Here is a 22154-nt window from a genome sequence, read left to right as displayed (position 1 = left end):
TTAGAATTCAAGGAAAACTGTTTCTAGTTACTTGAATTTATTTTTTATTTCTCATCAAATTTTAATGATATCAAATGTTCTTGATTAATAGATTAGTAAAGAACTTTTATCATTCAAAATGCACAACTTGTTTATTTAGTTATCATAGATGAGCAAGGTCACTGTACTTCTCCAAGGCACTCATTTTATTCCCCCCTTCCTCCACTACTGTGTCTGCCTTCCAGTCAGTTTACTGCACAGTACCCACAGGTTGTGATCAAAAGAAAGGTGTGTGTGTGACAGTGTCATATATACGTGTGTTGGTTGTCATCCTTGGTTCCTGGTTCTTACTGCCTACCCAAGACAGACCGAATAGATTATGTCTTTTCCAAGGCAAGTGGCAGCCAGGAAGAAATTCTCTCACCTACCTTGTCTGATAGTAGATCATAAGACTCCTATTCCACTAGGTGTTCTAACCCATAGACATCCTAAGAAAAGGGTTCAGAGAGTTTGGGGACAGCTAAACACATGGAGGATCCTATAAAGTGGCACCCACTGAGACGGCCTGCAAGTTCCAAGCCCCCTTCTCCTTAATTACCCTATGCATTTCTTCATCTGTACCCTTTGTAATATCCTTTATAATAAGCCAACAAACATTAAGTGTTTCCCTAAGTTCTGCAAGTCACTCAAGCAAATTAACTGAACCTGAAGAGAAGGGTGTGGAACTTCCGATTTGTAGCTGATCAAACACGACACAAGCACAGGTTAAAACCTGGGGACCTGTGATGGGCACCAAAAATGGGGCAGGGGAGTAGTCTTGCATCTGAGCCTTAACCTGTGGAATTTGATGCAGTGCCCAGCCAGTGTCAGAACCAAAAATAATCAAAGGACTCCTGGCTGGTGTCCTCCATGGGTCTGATGACCTGTGCTGGTGGGGTGAAATCTTCAAACTTTTGAAGTCATCTCAATTCATAAATTTCAGGTCAGGGACCAGTCACACACCACAGTAAGTATATGTGAACTTTTAAAAGGACAAGGCTTCAGAGTTAGGGAGGTGTATGGTAAAATCAAAATCCTTTTTTTTTTTTTTTTTCACTAATTAACCAATAAACTGTGGATAACTCATTTATTTTAAATTTGGTGTACTTACCTGAAAACAAATACAAATGAATAACCACAGGACCCACCCTAATAGGTTATTATCAAAATTAAGATACACCACAGATATAACATTTGGTATATACTAATCCTTAATAAAGGTTAGTAACTACTTTTGCTAGAATAACTGCATCTTTAAGTAAAAAACTTCATCATATCACATGCAGTGGTTCCTTAGGCAACAGAAGGCACTGGAATGCACTGATCACAATTTCATGATTCCTATACAGTGAAGTTGTAACATAACAATATATCTAAAATTCTCAAATACCCATAGACTAGAAAAAGGTAATGGCTGATTAAAAATTGCATATTTGTGATATTATAAACAGATAACATCTAAAATTGCATGGGCTACACAAAAGGTCCCACTAAAGTTACATTCTATGTCATTTAGATCTCAGTGTATATGCATATAGATACAGTGTAAAATTCAAAAATGCAAACTGCTTGCTCACAAAAATGGTCCCTTTTTTAAAGAAATAATTGATTATAACTAAGATTGGAGGTAAACATACTAACAATGAGTTCCCTTAATTCAATCAAATTCTCCTTTATGAAGCAGGACATAGACCACAAATTATTAAAGTTATTATTTCTTAATTTTCTTCTATTTTCTTACGTAAGAATAAAATCAAAATTATTAATTTAACAAATTTTATAGTGATTTACAGTAAATCAAGCAGTAAGTCATAGGGCAAAAGTCTAAAGGGAAATCACTGACCTTGTGTTCGATGGGATCGAATAATACTCATGGAGCTAATCCAGTCTGGTGATATCTTCGATACTAAGGAGTATAACACCTCAAGGCTGGTAGCATCCACAACGAGGATTTCAGGGTAATGTCCATGGCATAAAAGTCTTCCTTCTCGCTGATTTCCAACAGAGAATTGGTAGAACTATATTCATGTTAAAAGGAAAAAAGATTTTTAAATGTCCTCCTTTACTCAGATACTTAGATTAATATGCATTCATCAAGGTTACTATGATATTTTCCTAAATGCTAAACTACTCCAGTTACATTTTCAGGTAAGTAACTATACAGTTCATATTAAATGTGCATAGTACACACAAATACAGCAAGTTCTATTAAATAATTTTAAACATATAATAAAATTTATTCTTTTCCTAGCATTGTATTCTCCCTTTTGAACTGTTCTGGAGCAGAATTCATAATAATTCTTTCTTTTATCCCCATATCTAGCATCTAAAACAGAATTTTTGAATTGACTTATAAAGCACCTGAATAACACCAGTTTCACAAATCGAATCAAAAGGGTAGTTCAAGTGGGTCACAAAAACAGAATACAAATTCTAAATGAAAGACAAGAGATGAGCACAGGCTTATAATTACTAGTTATAAGTAAATAAATCTAAAAGTAAAGGATAATTGACATGCAATCAGAATTAGATTCTGATCAAGTGGTATTTCAGATGTGTATAAGAAAACTGTATAAATACAGCATGCACTTACACTTTGTAGAAGAAGAATTAATATATTCATGATCCATGTTCCACTAATACCAATAACTACTCAAGAGGCTAGAAGGTTTTTTCCACCAACCAAAAAGCAGAGAAAGAATATCTATCAAAGCAAGACCAATACATATCAAAGGACCTGTCTTCCCTCAGCCTCAACAAAAAGGTTCTTCTTTTAGTGGACTCATTCTTCTAGAGGATTTTGGACGGTAAAGACATTTCTGGATTACTAAATGAATAACAGGAACACAAGCAGCACAAAGCACCGAGGTCAATGCTGTCACTACTTCACACTATGAAATCCTGGGTCCAGTCTGTCCCCACATTCATTAATAGTCCTACTCTCAGAACTTGATATTGTATATGAAAGAATACACTCCTTTCCTAATTGTGGCATACCTGTATGCAAAAGAGTACGACTCTGATGTGGTACAAAAGAGTACACATTGATCATGGAACACATGAACTAAGTGTAAGGTAGCACCTCTAAAACTCCAAGGGTAGGGGTAAGGTTGTGGAGGTGGGGTGCCTAATCAAATGCAGATTACCACAAGTGGGCAGCTCTAGATCTCAGGTCAATCCAAAACACAAAACACCAAAGGAGATTTCCAGGGACTGTCAAGCAGTCCCATAGAAAAATGTTGCAGTAATTAGACTTGAGTCACATAAGGGGAGGATGTAGCAAGGTGGAACGGCAAGATGCAGTGAAACACACTGCCAGTGTTCATCCAACGCCAGCCAGGAGAGATGTGCACTACACCCACTAAAGAAGTACTCTCTCCTGAGGGTAGGATATTTTATTAGAATTGCTGGCTAAACACCTCCCACCTTTTGCTTTAAAGTCAAATACTCAAGTTTCTAATTCAACTTTCATGACATTTTGATACTGGCAAAGTATCCTAAATGGAAAATCAAGTTCTTCACACATTAAAAAAAAAGAAAAAAAAGCACGTCCCACAGGGCAATTTAATAAATTAGCAATGCCTTTTGAGTTCAGTTAAATGCCAATGTCACCAAGGTTTATCATCTCTGAGTATATTAAAAAAAAGCACTCTCTTCTGGATTGCATGGGAAACTGCCACCACACTAGTGAATTTTCCACAAAGCATCTTCTATTTAGATATGGCTGCCAATCTAAATATAGAAGGGCTAATACGGGATCTAATAAATAGCAGGCACTGAAAATATGTCAAACAAAACAGATAATATGTAAGACAAAAGTTTTTAAAAATAAATCAAAACTGTACAAGTCACAATAATTGTTTTAAAAATGAAACTAAATTATAGAGTCAACAAATCTTCATCATTTTATTCCCACCTTTCTCTCTACATACCTTATTGATTCCTCACATGATAAAAATAAATATATGCCTTTTAGATTAAAAGCACATACCCTGAAAACATTGATGAAGCTATTTCTTGAATTTGCCAGGGCAAGAAATAGCCATAAAAAAGACCCATATCACACTAATCACCACCTCCACGCAAACATTTTCCTTTACTTTTTAATTTTGTTGGCATAGGAGGTTCTCCTTCTCTATTAATTATGTTAGTAGCTTGTTTTAAGGGAGACAGTGTGATGCAAGGGAAGGACACAGTGTCCAGACTCAGACAAACCTGATGTGAAATCTTGGTGCCAGGAATGACTCACTATGAGATGTGGGCAAGGCATTTAATCTTGCTAGGCTTCAGAATCCTTTTATGTAAAATGATGTATTCCAAATTTAATTTTTTAGGATGTAGAGAAGATTAAATGAAACACAATACAGGAAACTCCTCTATCTCAAGAAATGAGTTCTCTTCTCCTCCCTTTCCTTCCCCAGTGAGAAAATAATTGATCACATTTTCTATAATATTTTTTCATAATATTCCCAACACTCAATGTAGTAAAAAATAAGTAAACTGAAGCAGAGAGACTTTGCAATTATGAAAAAGACAGAATATCAGGAACGCACGTCAGAAGTTTTAAGTTCCTTTGTAATACTCTATGTATTAAGCCAGGCATACTAAATAGTCATTTCTTTTGATAGAATTGGAAAGTCTTTAAAATGAGCCGAAAGGCCAAATGCATGAGCAATAAAAAAGATATGCCCTCAGTGCTCACTTCAGCAGTACATATACTAAAATTGGAAATTTACTGAGACTAGCATGGCCCCTGTGCAAAGATGACATGTGAATTCCTGAAACGTTCCATATGTTTTGCTCCATGGCTTGGGATTCAAGCAGTGGGAGTACAGCTTATCACTAAGGTGGGTGTAAGAGGGAAAATTCACTAGAATTCAGTATCAGGTAGTCAGGGTCTCTTGGAGACTCAGAAATACAGTTGCATTGAACAAAGAACAAGAAAGAGTACATTGGAGCCAAGTCGGTAGTGGCCCCAGCAGTGGTGCTGGTTCACCGCAGAGGGAAGGGATAACAAGAAACACAACAGACAAATTTGGCATGGAAAAACCTTTAGATCAGAAAAGCAACCTGAACTTAGCAGATCCACAGGCTGCACAGTAAAGTGGTGTCTGTAAAGTACTCTTATTTCTCAACTGGCAAGTGGAGAGCTGAGGCGGGAGCCATCTTGAGGCGGCCGCTGTGCAGCTATTGCTGCAGGAGCCAGGTATCACAGCAAACATCGCCATGTTGTCCTGGCAAGCACCTACCATGTGGCCTAGGGTGCACCTAGCAGAAGATAAGTAAAAGAAGACTGTACCTATGGGAATTCAAATCAGAAAAATATGGGGGAGTGCAACTCACTTTCCCTTTGAGTCTGTTGGCTCACATGAGCAGCTGAAGAGTCAGGAAACTGAACAAATGGGTGTGAATATACTCGGGCTAACCCTGGGAAGGCCAAATTTGTGAGCAGCAGAGTATGTGGAAGATGGCTGCCCTGTCCTGCAGTAGAATTCTTGGGAGACTCCTGAGTTCCAGTCTCCCCGTAGACATTGGCACCAGCCTGGGTCTGGGGTATGTTGATCTAATCTCTCCAGGGCATGTAACACACCCTGAAAATGTTAAGCCTGAATAGATCTAAATTCTAGCTGTGCTAATTTCCTCTTAGAACTCTGCAGCAGCCCCACCCTGGGAGTGCATCTACCTGGTCTGTCTAGACAAAACTCCAACCCAAAATTCTTCCCATTCTGTCCTACCTTCTACTGGTGATAAAGGAAGCTCTTGGTATCAGGGATTGAACCTTGGGGCATTTAACCACTGAGTCACATCCCTAACCCTTTTTATTTTTATTTTGAGACAGGGTCTAAGTTGCTTAGGGCCTTGCTAAATTCCTGAAGCTGGCTTTGAATTCACAATCCTCTTGTGTCAGACTACCAAGTTATTGGGATTACAGGCATACACCATCACATTCAGCACTAAAGACAGAGATACTGAAAAAGAACTAAATAGAAATCTTGGTAAAGAAAAACATAATAAAGAAAAAAATGTTCAGTTGAAAGACTCTCCAATAAAATAGACCACACTGAAGACAGAATCTCAGAGCTGGAAAAAGAAGTAGCCAGTCATGAACATTCACATAGTATTAAACCAAAGAAAATAAGTAAATATGATCAGAATATACAAGAACCTGGGGCATTAAGAAATCAAATTTAATAATTATTGGAATTAAAGAGGATTGTAAGATGCAAACTAATGGCAATGGATAATCTCTTCAGGGAAATAGAATAGAAAATTTTCCAAACATTCAGAATGAGATAGACATCCAGATAGAGGAGGCATTCAGAACCCCAAATAGTTGAGATCAAAAAAGAACCTCTCTATCACACATTATAATTAAAATTCTTAACATGCAGAACTAGGATACAATTTTAAAAGCCTCAAGAGAAAAACATCAGGTCACATTTAGAGACAAGCTAATTGGAATTACTTCTGATTTCTCAATACAAAGTGCAACATACAGGAGGGCTTGAAATGGTGTTTTCCAAGACCTGAAAGTAAATAGTGATCAACCAAGATTGCTATATTCAGCAAAGCTATCCTTTGGAATTGATAAAGAAACAAAAATCTTCTGATAAAAGCAGAAACTAAAAGAATTCCAGACTATTAAGCTGGCACTACAGAAAATACTTAAAGAAATACTTCACACAAAAGAAATCAAAAACAAACCCCAGAGCTCAAACATGGACAAATCTCACTTGAAGAGTACCTAATCACATGAGAAATAGGATGAAATCGATCATTAGAAATAAATTAAAATGGCAGGAATTGATCAACTTCTCTGTATAATAACACTGAATGTAAATGGTCTCAACTCTCCAATTAGAAAACATATACTGGCAGAATGGATAAAAAAACAAGACCCAACTATATGTTGTTAGCAAGAGACTCACCTTACAGGCAGAGACAGCCTTCTGAAAGTGAAAGGATAGAGATTGATATACCATGCAAATGTAAATGGAGTCCAAAACAAGTAGGAATAATGTCTCATATACAAAGTAGACTTCAAGCCAAAAGTAATCAGAAGAGACAAAGATGGTCACTTCATATGGTAAAAAAACAATCCAACAAGAAGATATAATTATAGTAAATATTTATGACCCAAATATTGGTGCAACTAATCATTTAAGTGACACTACTTGAATTAAAGACTCAGTATCTAGTACAATAATACTGGGTGATTTCAACACAGCTTTCTCACCAATTCAAATAGGTCTGAAAAATATTATAAATAAAATGGACTTAATGGACATCTATAGACTATTTCATTTAACAACAGCAGTTTTCTTCTCAGCTGCTCATGGAACTTCTCCAAAACTTCATATTTTATTTTATTTTTTTTTTATTGTAAACAAATGGGATACATGTTGTTTCTCTGTTTGTACATGGAGTAAAGGCATACCATTTGTGTAATCATAAATTTACATAGGGTAATGTTGGTTGATTCATTCTGTTATTTTTTCCCTTCCCCCCACCCCTCCCATCCCTCTTTTCCCTCTATACAGTCCTTCCTTCCCCATTCTTGCCCCCCCTCCCTAACCCTAACTCTAACCCTAAAACTTCATATTTTAAACCACAAAGCAACCCTTAGCAAATATGAGAAAATTGATGCAATTCCTTGTATCTTATCTGATCATAAAAGACATTAAAAATCAACAACCAAAAACCCTAAGGAAACTATATGAACACATGGAGATTGAACATACACTTTAAAATGATGAACAGGTGATAGAAGAAATCAGGAGAACTTCAAAATAATTAAAATCAAGTGAGAATAGTGATACAAACTACCAGAGCCTTTGGGATACTATAAGAGGCAGTTCTGAGAGGGAAGTTTATAGCTATGAGTGCCTATATAAATAAATCAGAAAGATCCCAAATAACCCAATGATTCATATAAAGGCCCTTGAAAAACAAAAACAAACCAATTCAAAAACAATAGAAGGAAATAATTAAGACCACAGCCAAAATCAACAGAGAATAAAAAAAAAAAATACCAAGGATCAATGAAATAAAGAGTTGGTTCTTTGAAAAGATAAAGAAGATTGATAAGTCCTCTGTCAAACTAACCAAAAGAAAAAAAGAGAAGAGCCAAATTAATAAAATAAGAGATGAAACAGGAGAAATCACCACAGACATCACAGAAATCTATAGGACCATTAGGGACTATTCTGAAAACTTATATTCCAATAAATTACAAAACTTAAAAGAAATGAATACATTTCTAGACACCTATGACCTATCTAAATTGAATCAAGAGGTCTGAGAAAATCTAAACAGAACAATAACTCACAATGAGAAGGAAGAGGTTATAAAAAGCCTTCCAACAAAGAAAAGCCCAGGACCAGATGGATTCTCAGCTGAATTCTCCCAGACCTTTAAGGAACTAATCCAAAATTATTCCATGGACTAGAATGGGATGGAACACTTCCAAATCTATTCTATGAAGCCAGTATCACCCTCATACCAATACCAGATAAGGACACATCAAGGAAATAAAACTAGACTGATATCCCTGATGAACTTAGATACAAAAATCCCTAATAAAATATTAGCAAGTCATATTCAACAACATATTAAGAAAACTATACATCATGACCAAGTTGGTTTTATCCTAGAGATGCAAGGATGTTTTGACATATGGAAATCAACAAATGTTAATTCATCATGTATTAGAATTAAGTACACAAATCACAGTAATCTCAATGGATGCAAAGAAAGTCTTCAAAAAAAATTCAGCACCCACTGAAAACAGTGAAGTAAATAGGGATAGAAGGAACCTACCTCAACAACATAAAGGCTATATACAACAAACCACCAACATCATAGTGAATGGGGAAAAAATGAAGGCGTTTCTTTTAAAATCCAGAACACAAGAATGTCCACTCTTACCACTATTATTCAATAGAGTACTAGAAATTTTAACCAGAGAAATTAAGAAAGAGAAGGAAATAAGATGAATAAAATGAGGAAAGAAGTTAATTTATCAATGTGGATGAAATGATCCTATACTCACAAGATCTAAAAAGGTCCACCAGAAGACTGCTATGGTTAATAAACGAATTCAGCAAAGTAGCAAGTTATACAATCAACATACAAAAACCAGTAGCTTTTCTATACACCAACAATGAATCTTCATAGAAAGAAACCAGGAAAGCAATTCCATTTGCAAAGGCCTCAAAAAACAAATCTCAGAATAAATCTAACCAAGGAGGTGAAAAACCTCTACAATGAGAATTATGGAACGTTAGAGAACGAAATTGAAGAAGACACAAGAAGATGTACAGATCCACCCCCATGTTCATGAACAGGCAAAATTAATATTATTAAAATAGCCACACTACCAAAAGCAACATACAGATTCAAGGCAATCTATCAAAATACCAATGACAGAACTAGAAAAAAATAGTCCTAAAATTCTTTTTAGGATATGAATAAAAGATCCAGAATAGCCAAAGCAATTTTAAGCCAATAAAAGAATTCTGGAGGCCTCACAATATCTGACTTCAAATTATACTGTACAGCTATATTAACAGAAACTGTATGACACTGGCATAAAAACAGGCTATCAATGGTACAGAGTAGAAGACTCAAAGACAAACACACTGAAACAATCATCCAACCTTTGTTAAAGGTGCCAAAATCATACATTGGAGAAAAGACAGCCTTTTTAACAAATGGTACCAGGGAAACTGGTTATCCATATGCAAAAGAATAAGACTAGACCCTTATCTGATATCCTGCACAAAAGTCAACTCAAAATGGACCAAAATTCAACATTGTTAACAATGAGGAAAATGGAAATCAAAACCACAGAGATTTCATTTCACTTCAGTTAGAATGACAGTCATTGAGAATATAAACAATAAAAAATGCTTGTAAGGATGTTGAGAAAAAGGAACACTTTTACACTGTTGGCAGGATTGTAAATAAGCACAATCACTATGGAAATCAGCATGGAGGTTCCTCAAAAAAGGAAGAATGGAACCACCATATGACCCAGCTAGCTATACCACTCCTCAGTATTTATCCTAAGGAATTAAAGTCATCACACTAGCAATATATGCACCCATGTTTACAGCAGCACAATTTGCAACAGCCCAACTATGAAACAAGCCTAGATGTCTGTCAATGGATGAATGCTTAAAGAAAATGTGGTATATATACAATAGGGTTTTATTCAGTCATAAAGAAAAATTATGTCATTTGCAGGAAAATAGATGGAACTTGAGAACATTATGTTAAGCAAACAAAACAAGCCAGTCTCAGAAAGTCAAGGATTATATGTTTTCTCTCATATGTGTAAGGTAGAGAGGGAAAATGAAAAGACAGGTCAAGGTAAGAAGACTAGCAGAGTGGAGAAATGGACCAGGGGGAAGGAGGAAAAAAGGGAAAGAAGATATTGGTTAAATTATATGTTTACATTGTGTGCATGCACAAATATTTAACAATGAATTTCACCATTATGCACCAATAAAAAATATGGAAAAAATAAATGATATTCTGACTTCAAAAAAAGATACATGACCCAAAAAGTGGTTCAATTTATGTTAATCACAAATGGAATCATAACAGCTTTGGCAGGAAAGAATTTCATTCTTTACAATCTGGGGCACTTACTCAAGAAGTACATAAGTTCTGCTATAATTTGGATCCTAAGTGTCTCCCAAAGGTACATAAAGATTTGGTCCCCAAGGTGGTGCTATTGGTAGGTGGTGGATCCTTTAGCAGGTAGGGTCCAGTAGGAGGTCTTTGGGTCATTTCAGGCATGACCTTGACGAGGTATTCTTCCTCTCTTTTGCTTCCTAGTCACAAGGTGAGCAGTTTTGTTCCACTACACACTCCCTGCCATCACCATCTGATACCCTCATCAAAGGCCTAAAAGCATTGGGTCTGCCTAATTATGGACTAGAAACTCTAAAACCATAATCAAAAATAAACCTTTTATCTTTATAAGTTGATTGTCTCAGTTATTTGTTATAGTACTGGAAAGGAGACTAACACACGTTCTCATTTGGGTAACCAAGAAAGCCTAAAACAAGAGTGGTAATTGGTTTATCCTAAACCCTTCCTCATTGGTGTCCTCTACTTTATTATCCTCCCAACTCTAGCATCTTAAAAGGAATACTTCTACTACAATTCTAGTCTTATTCCTTCTTACCATTTTTCACATAAAAATACATGATCAGTATTTTAAATATTATTAAATTATACATTTGTAAATTGTACTGACTTAGGCACAGAAATATACTAACCTGTATGCCAGTATGTGTGCAGGCTAATTTTGTAAACTCAATGCATCTGCCATCATTCACATCCCAGAGGCACATCTCACTATAAAACAAAACAAGAGCTAACTTTGAAGCTGATTTGCTAAAAGCACTGTTTCTATTTGTCACACTGGCTTAAAATTAATCTTCTGTCAAAACTAATTAATTACAGAATATAGCTTATACTCATTATTGCTGTTGGTCAGAATTTCCAGTGCTCCCATTTACCATCCCAACCCTGCTTCCAACCTGTCCACCCCACCTCAATCCACATCCTGTCTACAATAGGAGTGTACTTCCTGGTTCCCCACTGGTTGGTGGAGTCTTGGGAGCAGTTCTGGCCAGATCTACTGCAGACCCTTCAGAACTCTTTCTTCCACCTCTGTTCTAGAGAGTAGCTGCTACATCAACCTGAAGTGAAGACAATGATGAAGCCAGGCAGAGCCCCCAAGCAACACAAGAGAAGTGAGTGAAAAAAAATAGACATGGACTTTTAACTTAAACTACTGAGTGCTGCCATTTGGTAAATATAGCTTGATATGCAGCACTGCAAAAAACAAGCCAAAGTCGAAATCAACTGAATTCCAATCTTTTGCAAACTAAATGTAATATTCCAGTTTTGATTCTGAATTACAATTTTATTAAGTGCACACCACACACACACATTTATATCACAAAATAAAGATGCAACATTGAAAATTAGAAATATGTTTTTTATTTTAAAATATAAGATTTAACAGAAGAAAATATTAATAAAATGCAATGATCCTAATATTACTAAGGTATCCTTACAGTATCATTTTCTTACATCTCACCTGATAAAATTTTTCAAAGTACACTCAATTTATAACAAGCATTCTAGTGTAAATTATCCTTTCATTGACCAAAAGTACTACATTGTTACCTGATATTACCTCTTCTTGTTCCAAAGAATTACACAAGGTTCTCTTCTAATCCATAAATTATGGGGGAAGAGGGAGAACAGTGCCTAATTTTCTTCAAATTCCCTAACTTGCTTCAAAAGTACATGGGATCAATATACAATTTTAAAAGTACCAAGAACATTTTAAAAATTCCTCAAACTCTGGGCCCCAATGCTCTTATTATTTAATGACCTACTTCTCCAAAAGCAAGCTATATTCTAAGACTTAGGAACACACAGCTAATGCATTACCATATATCAATACAACTGCATAAACTTTTGCAAAGCCTCATTTCCCAAATATATGCCAGTCTAGCATCATTTGGGATTTTAAAAAAATCTCAAAGTTGTCTACTGACTCAATAACAATGTCATGGAGATCATACTTTAACTTATAGTATTCTGAGTTTCGCAAAAGCAAGGCAAAGAAAGATTCATAAATTACAATGGAAGTATTACAAAATAATTAATAGTATAAAATCCACATCCTTAAAACAATCATTCAAATATCTTCCTTTAGATTTAGACAACAGAAGAAGATAACTCCAAAAGAAACAAACAAAAAACAAAAAGCAAACAAAATAACTCCCTACTTACTAACACACAATACTAGTTATAAGGACATAAGTAAAAAAAAAAAAAAAAAAAAAAAATAATCACATAAATATGTACAATTCTTCTGTGCAAATTAAAAAACAAGCTTTCAAAAATATGTAAAATTTTAGAAAAAAGAGAAAGCTAACCAAAACCAAAAAAACGGAAAAGACTTACCCACTTGCAGATGCACTCACAATATATTGCTTATCACTAGAAGCACAAGCTTTAGACAAACAAGTGATTGCTGCTGTATGACCAAATAACAATGCTCGAGGATTAACCTAGAAATGCAAAAATTTGCTTGTGTAAATATCACGTTTTAAAAACTAACTTTTTTTATTAGTCATCATGTTAAATATAATATAAACATACAGACAGATTTGGAAAAATTTACTCAGAACACTAAAAAATAAGTAAACAGTGAACTCTAATCCATTTAATGCTTATGATCATCCTACCAAGTAGTTCTGAGGTCCAAGTTGGAATGACAAGAGGCAATACTACCTGATCAACATCAGATGGAGGGAGACAAGCCAGGTTTCAAATTAAGGCAGTCTTAACCACTACCTCTTTAGTATGATTGGAAAGCAGGTTAAGAATCTGAATTAATATATAAAACACAATAATCTTGCCTCACTTATTTTTAAATATCAATGATCTGAAAACACTTTAAGACTATGAATTCACATCCCCCAACACACAAAAAACAGAAGATAGGTACCTTTCTAAAAGATGCTATCAGGATAAAGATGCTATTAACTATCAGAAAGAAGAACCTTGATGAAGCAGCAGTGTCGAGACAGTGTCTAGTGGAAAGGAAGGCTTAATACCACTATTCTAAAACAGTAGGGCAATCGGCTCCCAAATTTAAAATAAAAATAATAAAAAATCACTAATAGTATAAAATTCACATCTTAAAACCATAATTCAAATGTCTTGCTGTGGGTTTAGATAGCGGAAGAAGATACTCTAAAAGGAAGAAAACAACAACTTCCTTACTAAACATACTGGTACTAGTTATAAAGACATTAGAAAAAAAGAAGAAAATGTAACACCACATGGTAACTCATAAATAGATACAATTTTTATGTGTCATATAAAACTGATATAAATCTGTACCAAACAGCATGATAAGTTGTTCAGGTTACTTCAGGACCCTAGGTTACTTCGTACTATATTTTTAATTAAATATTTAATACATAAAAATAATATTTACAACATACATAGGATACAAAGAATAAATTAAATAGCAACACCCAATGCAATTTAAGAAATAGAATACGACCAATATCTTTAAACCCCCTTTAAATACCCTTAGTGGCATCCATTTTGTAATTGTCTATCAATGGGGCAATAAAAAGGATATTAAAAAGGCATACATATTGTAAAAGGAAAAGTAAAACTACCTTTATTCATAGACAACACAATCAGATATAAAGAAAATCCTAAGGTAAGTAGAAAAACCTTCTAGAACTATTAAATGAATATAGCATGGTCATAATACACAAGGTAAACATATCAAAAAGCAACTGTATTTCTAAAAATTGACAATAGATAATTGTAAAATAAAACTAAAGCATATGGCTCTACCATCATCAGATGAAAGTCACTCACAGAAGACATTATGTTTGAAAATTACTAAAAACCAGCAGATATCAATTACAATAATGTAAACAGTAAACAGATAATCTGCATACAAGCAATGTTAATCATAAAGTATTTTGCAGAAAATTATAATAAATTCAAGTATAATTCCAGCGCTGTGTAATTTTCTAATAAATAGCTTCTTGTACTTACGAAGTACAACAGACATTTCAATACTCACTTCTAATTCTACTGAAAGATCCCAGAGACATATTTGTCCGTCATGGCATCCTGTAACAATTGTGGCCCCATCATCTGTTAAAAGCACTGCTGAGACGCAATGTGTTGGTGCTTTGCGGCCCCACAGCACAATGGGTAGAACAAGGCTGTTTCCTGCCATTGCGTTTTCAAACCTAATAATGTTATAAGAATAACATAATATTACAATACTTGACTCTAAAACATGTTACACATCTTTATTATGAAGCCAAATTGTACAATTTGAAAACAAGCATATATTCCTGGTAGTAAATTCTGACCACTTAAAAACTTGTTATTCATATTTGTTATTTGTAAACAAATATGACTAATTCATCACATCCCAGATTCTGATGTTTAAAAAATCAGGAACAAATCTTCACTGCAGGCATTCACAATTTTTAAAATTTGCTAATGAAAAACCAATGATTTCAGTATTCATATTTAGTACTATATAGCTGATGATGCATTTTTATGAATACTATTTCATTTCAAAACTCAAAACAGTCTTTCCAGTTGGCAGGGTAGAAAACGAGGCACAAGCATTACTCAACCTGAGACTCAGAAGCAGCAAGTCATGGGGCCCAAGTGCAAATCCTGCTATCTGAGCCCAAGTTATCTGCCTCTTCAAATAAACCAGGTCAAATACAAAAACAGTGCTCAGCAAGTCCACAGAGACTGATTATACAACCATCACTAGACCAGAATTATCAAGAACTTTAGAAATGCCAAGAATTCTTCTAAGCATTGTGTATATATAAATTAAAATAATTCCAATTATTCCTTCAACAAATCATAAGGTAAGTACTATGATCACTTCTTTCACAAAGTCACTGAGGCAGTGTCATGAAGCGAAAAGAGATGGAGTCCATGTCACCAAACCAGTAGTAAATCACAAAGCCCAAGAACTCAGGACTGTTTTACAGCATGCTAAACATTCAAAAGAGTATGCTCAGTGAGAAATTCATTCCGACACGTTTATTCCAAGTCTTTTATATCCGAAGGTCACAGACGTTCTTCCTTGTTAAGTCATAAATCTTAAGGGAAAGAATTTTAGAGTACAACTCCATAATATGAGAGGATTTAGACTTGATAATAATTAATCAGCATATACTAGAACATACAAAGAATATTCCTACATATAACAAAATTAAGATTTAATTGGTAAAACAACATGTAAGTGTTATAAATTATGTGCTTAAAGAACTAAATAAGAGGAGTTCAGAGAAGTTAGAAAGACTAGAATAGACAGAAAGGGCTCCATAGAGAAGTGGGCTCTGACCAATCTTAGACACTAGGGGTTACCTACTGCCTGACAGATGGTCAATCAAAAGAAAAGATCATGGAAATTAAAAGGAGGCAAGTGAAAAAGTATAAAGGACATTGGAATGCTTACTAAAAGCAATTTATATTACATCTTTTTTGCTGCTGTTAGAATGCATAGCTCTCGTCAGTTTGGCTCCCCCCCCCCAAAAATCAATGTTTTTGCTCAAGTAAAAGGTATACATTTAAAGAAAACATTCAAAATACATCTGGCACAATGACACATGCCTGTTATCCCAGTGCCTTGGGAGGCTGAGGCAGGAGGATCCCAAGTTTGAAGCCAACCTCAACAACTCAGTGAGATTGTCTCAAAATTTAAAAATACTAAAAGGGCTGGGGATGTAGCTCAGTGACAGAGCAACCCTGTGTTCAATCCCCAATGTCACACACAAAAAAATTTCAAAATAACACTTCCTATTAATAAAACCTTATTTGCCCTATATGTGTCATGACAGTTTCATAAACCACCATCACACTAACAAGCATTTCCATATTCCTATTTGATATTAGAAAAGAAAACTAAGCTATGAACCAATTCTAATAAATTTGGAACAGCATGTTTTTGGCTGTGCAACATATCCAACAATGACTTTCTGGAAAAGAGAATCTGGAAGGAGCTCATTTTTCCATGGTGACAACACTCAGCTTTCAGTTACATCACCAAAAAAGATTTCTCTCATGTAAGTACACAAGCCTGGTGAGCTCTGGAAAGAACACCATTTCTCTAGACTCCTGATGACTCGTGTGCAGGGCATACTGCCTGGCTCATAGAGAAAGGAACGGATACAGGACCAAGCTGCATATGGTACTAAATGTCTAAATACATTTTTTCTTAAACTTCAAAAAACCTTATAACAAAATAAAACTGAAACTAGAAAAGTCACCAGGAGCAATAATGTAATAATGTGAAATAAAGAATAACATGGTTTATGATGACAGCACAAATACATTTTAGGATTAAGCAAGACTACCACTGAATCAACAGCCCCTTAAACCTAGTTCTAAGCAACTGATTTAACCCCCAAACTGGCAAAGTAGCCAGAGCCTAATCATTAATTAGATCATAGATATTTAAATTTGAATTTCTCTCAATAACTGATAAGCCAAGACACTCAAAATTGGTATCATAAGAGAGTTTTTTTTAAGGGGGAAAAAAGGACAATGTAAATCTGGAGAATGTAGTTTTTTGGCTATCGCCATTCAACTTGTCTATTTATTTGTTAGTAATCCATTCTCAATGTTTCCAAATTATTATCAATTGCTTGAAGAAAACTGGATATGTCCCCCAAAAGTTTTATATTAAATAAGTCACAGAATAGGATTTATTGAAATAAAAAAAAAACTACTTTTATGAAAAAAAGTCAAAAGCAAAAGTAAGTCAATGACTATAATCATCTGTATGGTATTAACTTTAACAGAAATTCCAAAAAAATTACACATGTAATAAATCTATATTTTATAAATAAGACATTCAGGGTAATGCCATATTTCAAATTTTAAAGCATTATCCTATAAATTCAATATGTTCTAAGACTAGATGTTTCTAAAAACAGAAGAATACTACAAACATTCTACTTTTAGTTGTGTTTATATCAAAATCTGGATTAAATTACATTTAGAGATGTCTACTAAAAATGTGTAAGATAAAGCTCCACAGTCAAATATCAAGAGTTCCAGATTCTACTTTCTCATTCTGCCACTAATTATGCAGTCTTTGATCATGCCACCTTATTTCTGAGGCTTAGTTTCTCATCAAGACTTGTTATAATTAATAAAAATTTTAAGTCAAAAATCAAATCATAAAAAAGGGATCTTAAAAGAAAAGAGGCTGGCTATGTCTTGATTAATTTCAGGTATTTTTCTATTTCCCCTATATCTTAGATTTCTAAAGAAATAATAAAATTGTACTTCAGTCAACAACAAAACTAATAACTAAAAGAACACTAGACTGACAGTCAGAAGATCTATATTCAATTTCTGGCTCTTCAATGTGATCTCAACAAAATTCTCTCTCAAGGTCTCATTTCCCCACCTATAAAAGAGGGATAATAACAGCTTCTCTTAGAAAGTTATTAGAAAGATTAAGGAACCACAAATGAAATATAACTAATATAACACCTAGCACATGGCAGATGCTCAGGAAAGATTATTTAAAAAAAAAAAAAAAAACAGATTTTGCTAGTTCACATTCTGCTTGCACATCTACTGGTTTCTTCTAGCACCATCACTTAACATTTAATAAGGTTGGACTTCTCGAGTGGTCAACATCTTTCGTTCACTTTCTGCCACAACATAGAAGTCCTGGTGTATATGTTTATCAAACACAATTCAAATTATGGAAATTACAGTATAAATACGGTCATTTGTTCTGTATGATTTATTAGAAATATTACAAACTTCCATTGAAAATGACTTTCAATTTAAGTTTTGATCTTATAATAACAATAATTAATATCTATTTTAGAGCAGCATTTCCAAAGTTTCCATTTTTTGCCTACATAGTGGTATGTGTAGAATATTACAGGGAGTAAAACTGACACAATTTTACTATCCAGTGTGACTGACACAACATGCAAACTAACAATTACCACCATCTTAAGACATGGAAACACAAAAGGTAGATTCCCTAACCACGACTTCAGTGGTCCAGGAAGAATTTCCCTGAAAAATGAATGGAATAAGTAGAAAAGAACCAAGGAAGAGGCTCAAGAAATCACACTTCATTGGAAGTCACAGAATTAAGATTTCTATTCTTTCTGGACAGTGAAAATAGTAGGGCTGACAATAGTAGTAAATAGGCAGAATGGGGAGAGAAGAACCAACAGGCAGTGTCCCGTTTATGCATCAGAGCATAAAGTGCTGGCTAACCCAATTTAAAGAGGCTGGATTTTAACCTGACAGCAGTGACTTCTCACTTCTTAATTCCAGTCTCTCTACTTAACAGCTCTGTTCTATATTGCTCTTTAAGCTCCCTAAGAGCAAGAACTACAGTCTATATATTCACAATCATATGATTCTTAACCTAATGTCAGCCATACAGAATGTCTTTAATAAATACATTATGAAGTTTGTTGATGAGAATAGGAACAATAATATGAATATGAAACAATTTCAGAGATACAACAGATAGACTTTGTGTTCAACACATCAGGTTGATAAAAATGCAACATGAATTTTAGTACAGGTTTTACGCAATGGTACTCTCAGAATCAAAGAAAAGAAAAAGTATTTTCAAATACAACTCTAGGTAAAAGATGAGTACTATTATCATGATACTAATACCATGGAAGTCATCAATAAATTCAGATTCTAATATATAAGATAAATTATTCTATATATAACCAGAATTTACTAACTATAGGTTTTGAGAAAGGGGAAAATACTACAAGGATTCATACTGATCTTCAACTAGGCCAAATTGTGAGATTTAATGGTTTACTAAGTATATATCTAAATAGAGAAGTAGCATGCTCTTTTTAAGATAGTATAATGGTTGGGTTAACACAAACTGCAGAGAAACCAAATATGGTGCTATTGTAGTAAGCCTGGGTGGACAATGATAAGAAGCTTAGCTAAAATGATGAAAGCTATGAAAGAAAAAGAAAAATGAGACATAAAGAAAGAACAATAAATCATGGGGGCTAATGAAGTATGTAAGGTCATGGACAAGAAGGCTACTGCCTTTCAAGATGAGTAAGAAGAGGAAGGAGGGAAGCATAAAGAGAAGGAGAAAGGAAAGTGAGCACCGAAAGAGGCAAGAGTCTCAAAGAAATTATACCTTAGAAACTATGTTCCCCAAATGGCACCACAGATCTCAATGTCCCATGTGAATGGCAGGAATGCAACTAGCCTCTGCTAAACCAGTCATTTCAAAAGTTGGTGAAATACAGGTCAGTGCCGTTTTGCTTTTGTTTTTTATGTTTAATCGTTTGAAAAAGAAAGGCTTTTGTAATTGGAAAAAAAATAAAATCTAGAATGGAGAAAAGTATAGCTCATTACCATCCTGCAGACTTTTATTCGGGTGGGTATTTAGAATTTAAGTCCATTAGCATCTCTCTCGGATCACTCAGCAAACTGATCTCAGAGTTCAGAGGTGCACACTGATCTCCTGATGACTAAAATGAAAATCTCTTCACTAGTCCACATTGTCTTTGTTTACCACAAATTTCCATTTACGAAAAAATTTCATTATCCAGGCAATCTGGTTAATCAAGAATTTACCAAAACACATTGCTCAATGAAATATATGTGGAACTGCAGTGTTTACAGATAAAGTCACATGATAGCTAGAATCAGTAGCACTTGAGAGAGGGAAGAGAATGTGGGGCAAGAACTGTTGGAGGGGAGGAAGATGAAACACATCCTCCTTTAGGAATGAAGAACTTACCACCTGTCCATAGGTATGAGTTGTCAGCACCCACTAATGATCGCCTCAGCCGAACAGAGACTTGCCCAAGCTCTTGTCCCTTCCTTGTAATACATCCCACATCCAAGGACTAATGCAGAAATACAAACGCCCAGTCCCCTCACCAATTCAGGATATCTCTGAAGCTCATTCTATGTTCAGAGCTGCCCCTGGATCAACTGAGATTCCTTTGAAACTCATCAAAACACAACTTTCACTCTGGGCCAGACCTGCTTCCTTTCTCTGAATGTTGATTCCAAGAGTACTCCCTAATAAAGCAAGTACTAATCTCCGTCTCAGAGTCTACTCACTAGTGAACCCAAACTATGAAAATAATTATTAAAACTCTTTTTAGTACAAGAATGTTCATTACATTTTTTCTATTTTTGTGTTTAAGGATTCTATAATTCTTAAAAGACACATGGAAAGAACTTCAATATCCATCTATGAAGAATGAATTAAATTATGACAAAGTTTTTACAATAGAACACAGCCATACAAAACAATCTCTAAAACACAGTGGGTCTGTGCTTCTGCACCTGTGCACATGCACACACGTTGTATGCCCATGTGCACATTACAAATAATTCTGGAATAACATCAAACATGAAACAATAATGATCATTTCTGAAGAGGGAGAATAGAAGGAAGGATCTGGGTTGAATGAAGTCTTAATTTTCTAAATAAATTCTTGGATCCTATCGGTTTTTCCCCTGCCATTGTGTTTTCCATTAAAATGCAGTTAATAAAGTGGCCCTGACTCACCAGGTTCCTTAATTCTGTTTCAAAGTTGTACATATGACCACAACATAGAGTTATCTTTTTTTGTTTTTCACTTTCTGCTTTTTTTAGGGTTGGGGATGGAGTTCAAGGCCCTGGGCATGCTAGACCAGTGCTCTATTACTGAGCTAGATCCTCCCCACCTAAGGTTTTCAAAATAAATTTAATTTTAGCAAGAATTATCTTCGGTCTATGAGTTTTTCAAAGACTAGCCTCTCTGCTGTGGGAACCCTGGTGAATCCCATGGCCAGCCCCTGTGCTGCAGGTACCCTGCTGAACCCCATGGCCAGCCCCTGTGCTGTGGGGATCCTGCAAACTCCATGGTCAGCCCCTTTGCTGTGGGCACGCTGGTGAACCCAAGGCTTCACTAGTCCAGTAACCATATTTTCATTCCACCTTCCAAATGCCCGATGCAAAATACTTACCATCCCCTGTGTGGTTGTTTACGAATTCGTCTGTTTCTCCAGCCTGTGTTCCTCAAGGATAAAATCTAGGTAAGGTCACCAAATCATCTTTGTTATTTAATTATTATCAAGCAAAGTGCAATTCCACCAGAATATGAGGGAATTTACAGCACCTAAAAATTTTTATTGACCTAAAAGGGTCAATATATATTTATTGAATGAACAAACAGAGAAGAACAATACCTAACATTTATTAAGCTCTCACTGTGTGCCAAGAACTATGTTAAGGGTTTCACATACAATTTTGGTTTAATTTCTTTTGAGAAAAAAAAATCTCTTCTTGTTTGCTAAACCTAACTCCCCCTACACTGTCAAGGCTCTTACTCCCTAATCATGCTCTCGTTACCATTTCAATCCATTTCTATTAAATGAGTCTTTGTCTTTCAAACATATTTACATCTCCTTTTTCTCCAACACAGCTGCACTTGTTATTTGCCTTCACTTGCTCCTGCTCATAGATAATTCATTCTCTAGTACAATACACATCTTGAAACTTG

At 35.0% G+C, this 22154-nt stretch overlaps 1 protein-coding gene and 1 non-coding gene across 2 annotated transcripts in view; one reads left to right on the top strand and one right to left on the bottom strand.

Moving 5' to 3' along the window:
* Window positions 1-22154, bottom strand: part of Wdr7 (WD repeat domain 7) — a 322806-nt gene that overhangs the window by 287591 nt on the left and 13061 nt on the right. Inside the window, 4 exon segments of the mRNA XM_047526338.1 lie at window positions 1862-2036; window positions 11310-11388; window positions 13018-13124; window positions 14669-14840. Coding sequence (XP_047382294.1) covers window positions 1862-2036; window positions 11310-11388; window positions 13018-13124; window positions 14669-14827 — 520 coding nt within the window. The 5' untranslated portion in view covers window positions 14828-14840.
* Window positions 4713-4816, top strand: LOC124965899 (U6 spliceosomal RNA). Its single transcript, XR_007105282.1, has one exon. It is a non-coding gene; the product is annotated as a U6 spliceosomal RNA (small nuclear RNA).

Source organism: Sciurus carolinensis, chromosome 15, assembly GCF_902686445.1.
Source record: "Sciurus carolinensis chromosome 15, mSciCar1.2, whole genome shotgun sequence".
Lineage (NCBI taxonomy): Eukaryota > Metazoa > Chordata > Mammalia > Rodentia > Sciuridae > Sciurus > Sciurus carolinensis.
Note: the sequence above shows the minus strand (reverse complement) of the source record. Positions and strands in the feature narration are given on the sequence as shown.